Genomic DNA, 3,823 nt, shown 5'->3' on the forward strand with positions numbered 1-3,823 from the left:
CTTGTTCATGGTGTGTTCATGGCGAGCCGGAAGCTTAAGCATTATTTCCAGGGTCATCCCATTACTGTGGTCAGTTCTGCCCCTCTTGGTGATATCATCCAAAACAGAGAGGCCACAGGGAGAGTGGCTAAGTGGGCTATCGAGCTCGGTGCGCCACTCCATCGAGGTGCTCATCCAGGGCTTCGGGAAGCAATACTACTCACCTTAGACGAGCTAATCGGCGACGATGTGTGGCTAGGAGCCTAGGATACCAGCAGGAAGTAGCAGGAACAAAGGGGCGGGCGTTGGTGTTACGGCGAGTCAATGACGCAGCCTGCCCAGCTTTTTCTAAAACGCGTTTTCATAAAAACGTCTAGGACCTGTTTTTCCAAAAACTCATATTTTGGGTATTACGAGAACCCAGTTTTGCTTATCCACGAATTAGTTAGATTAGCCAAACAGAGTTTTGAGTTTGTTAGAGCCTTTCAGGGATTATATATAACTGATTCTCTATAAGTGTCAAACTGGCCAGACAGATCGGTCTGTTAGGTCTGATACCCAATCATCCACGTACCTTAGCAGTGCGAGCGTGCGAAAATACAGAGACCACACGGATCCAGCCGGCCATATTGCTCGCTATCTAGCATCGATCCGTGGGAGGTAGACAGGGAAACACGGAGGTCATGCAACAACTCAGTCGATCTACTCTTCTGGTGTTTCGGCGCCGTATCATATGTGCAGCAGACGGTGTTGAACACGTGTACATGTACCTAGGTCCGGGTTTTATATGCACTACTTGTAGTATCTGTCTTTCTCTGTATGTACGTGTATCTTAGGAGACAAGATACCGGTCACACCCCTTGTACCTATATATATATGTGCCTAGTGCACGATCAATCAATTATCGATGCACCAAATTATTCTTTTACATGGTATCTACCGCAAGTCGATCTTCCAGCTTCCGCTAACCCTAGCCGCCGCCTCGGGCCGCCGCCGCCGCCGTGATCTTCCGCCGCCGCCGCCACCACCCCTCCTCCCCGCGCGCCGCCTTCCCCTCCATGCCGCGCCGCCCCTTCCCGCCGCGTCGCATAACTCCCGCCGCCGCGCCGCCTCTCCTCAGCCGCGCCACCGCCTCCCTCCCCACGATCTCCTCGCCATGTCATCCAACGCCTCCACCTACTCCAACCCCTTCGCCGTCGACCCTGCCGAGCTCCGCGACATCAACGTTCATGCACGCGTCCCCGTGATCCTCGACGCCTCCAACTCCACGTACTTCACGCGGAAGACGTACTTCACGCTGCTCTTCCGCGAGAACAATCTCGTGGATCACGTGGATGGCACCGTGGACTCCCGCGCCATGGTGGACGACACCGAGTGGACCGTGATCGATGCCACGATCATCCGGTGGTTCTTCACCACCATCTCCAAGGACTTGTTCCACACTGTCGTGAGCGCCGGCGACGACGTCCGCGCCCTGTGGGTCAAGCTGAACGGCCTCTTCACCGACAACAAGCTTCAGCGCCGCATTTTTTTGTAGCAGGAATTTTTTGACTGTCGCCAGGATGAACAGTCCATTGATGACTACTGCCGCCGCCTGAAGACGTTGGCGGATGAGCTCCGTGACATTGGAGCCAAGGTGGACGACGACCTCCTCCTCAGCACGCTCACCGCCGGCCTCAACGAGGACTTCGGCAACACCGCCTCTAACCTCACCTTGATGCCGGAGCCCTCCTTCCCCAAGTTTGTGGCGTACTAGAGGTTGGAGGAGCGCCGGATGAAGGGGGTCAAGATGCGTGTGCAGCACCACGCCCTCGCCGCCGGCACCTCCCGCGGCGCCCCTCCATCGACCGCCCCACCCGCGCCGCGCCAGCAGCCACCGCCACCAGCGCCTCCGGGGTACTTCCCCCTCCCGCCCGCGCCTCCCGCCCCTCCCGCTGCCCCCCAGCAGCCGGGTGGCGGGCGCCGCGGCAACCACCGCGGGGGCGGCCGCAAGCAGCAACAGGCCCGGGGGGGGGCTCGTCAGCAGCAGCAGCAAGTGACTCCCCCATGGACGTACGGCACCAACCCGTGGACCGGCGTCGTCCACGCGTACTCCATGCCGATCCCTCGGGCTCCGGCTCCGGGCATCCATGGGCACCGCCCGGCGGGTCACCAGGCCCCCTTCACCGCGCAGAACGCCGCTCCCTACAGCGGCTATGGTGCCCCCCCCCCCCCCGCCGGCGCCGGCCTATGGCGCCGCCGCCGCCGCTCCGGCCTTTGGGGCTGCTCCCGTGCCGGCCTACGGAGGGTGCTACCCTCCTCAGGTGCCGCCGCCATGGGACCCGGCCTTGCTCGCTGCACTGCACTCCGTCCCGTCACCGAGCTCCTATGGTGGCGGTGGTGACTGGTACATGGACTCGGGCGCCATTGCTCACATGACTGCTCATCCCGGTAACCTCACATCTGCCACTCCCGTTCATACTCCCACCCGTATCACTGTTGGTAACGGTTCCTCCCTACCCATTACTCACGTCGGTCATATGCCTTTTCCTTCTACTTCCACTCCTGTGCATATTTCTAATGTTCTTGTGTCTCCTGACTTAGTCACTAATCTTGTTTCCGTTCGTCGCCTTGCTCGTGAGAATTCTATAACTGTTGAATTTGACGATATCAGTTTTTCTGTGAAGGACGCCCGCACACGGATGGTGCTCCACCGATGTGATAGCCCGGACGAGCTTTATCCAGTGCATCCCTCCGGCGCCACCACCACCCGTCGCCCCGCCGCCTTCGCCGCCAGTGTCGATCTTTGGCATGCCCGTCTCGGTCATCCCAACTCCACCATTATGCGTCAGATTCTTTAGAGTTTTTCCTTCTCATGTAATAAGGTCGACGATCACACTTGTGAGGCTTGCCGTCTTGGCAAGCACGTTCGTCTTCCCTTTAGCGAGTCTACAAACATTTCCACCTTTCCGTTTTAGTTATTGCATAGTGATGTTTGGACGTCCCCGGTTGCTAGCAACACGGGCTACTTATACTATTTGGTGATATTGGATGATTTTACTCATTATGTGTGGACCTTCCCTTTCCGTCAAAAGTCCGACGCTCTTGCCACACTCACCGCTTTTTATTCATATGTCACCACACAGTTCGGTCGTCCCATTCTCGCCTTGCAAACTGACAACGGCAAGGAGTTTGACAACGTTGCCGTCCGCAATTTACTTGCGTCCCACGGCACCATCTTTCGCCTCATCTGCCCCTACACGTCTCAGCAGAATGGTCGCGCCGAGCGCGTCCTTCGCACGCTTAATGACTGTGTTCGCACGTTGCTCTTCCACTCCTACGTGCCTGCTCGGTTCTGGCCGGACGCGCTCGCGACCGCCAGCCTCCTCATTAACATTCGCCCCTGTCGTTCCCGCTGGAACTATACCCCTCACCAGCTCCTCTTCAGTGCGGTTCCATCTTATGATGGTCTTCGCATTTTCGGGTGTCTCTGTTATCCTAGCACCGCGTCCACTGCTCCTCACAAACTCGCGCCCCGGTCACTCCCTTGCATCTTCCTTGGCTATCCTCCCAACACCAAAGGTTACCGGTGCTATGATCCAGTCTCCCACCGCGTTTTCACTTCACGGCATGTGTACTTTGATGAGCTCGTGTTCCCGTTTCAGCAGGTACCATCACCTTCAGAGTCTTCTGGTGGACCGCCCAGCCGCGCCCCGGGTTCGGCCCTGCCCGCGCTCCCCGCGTCGGCGGCCCCTGGAGCGGCCCCCGACGTAGCGGCCTCCTCGGCCGCCCCCACCGCGGCCCCCGTCGCCGTGGCCCCCTCGGCCGGCCCCGCCGCGACCCCTGCCGCGGCCCCCGTCGCCGT

At 59.0% G+C, this 3,823-nt stretch overlaps 1 protein-coding gene across 1 annotated transcript; it reads left to right on the top strand.

The window, feature by feature from the left end:
• The first annotated feature begins 1,135 nt into the window (after nucleotides 1-1,135).
• On the top strand, nucleotides 1,136-1,735 carry LOC109767313 (uncharacterized). The gene is made up of 2 exons (XM_020326079.1): nucleotides 1,136-1,459; nucleotides 1,541-1,735. Exons 1-2 carry the CDS (start codon nucleotides 1,136-1,138, stop codon nucleotides 1,733-1,735), a joined length of 519 nt encoding a protein of 172 aa, XP_020181668.1.
• The last annotated feature ends 2,088 nt before the right edge of the window (nucleotides 1,736-3,823 follow it).

Source organism: Aegilops tauschii, chromosome 6 (assembly GCF_002575655.3).
Source record: "Aegilops tauschii subsp. strangulata cultivar AL8/78 chromosome 6, Aet v6.0, whole genome shotgun sequence".
NCBI lineage: Eukaryota > Viridiplantae > Streptophyta > Magnoliopsida > Poales > Poaceae > Aegilops > Aegilops tauschii.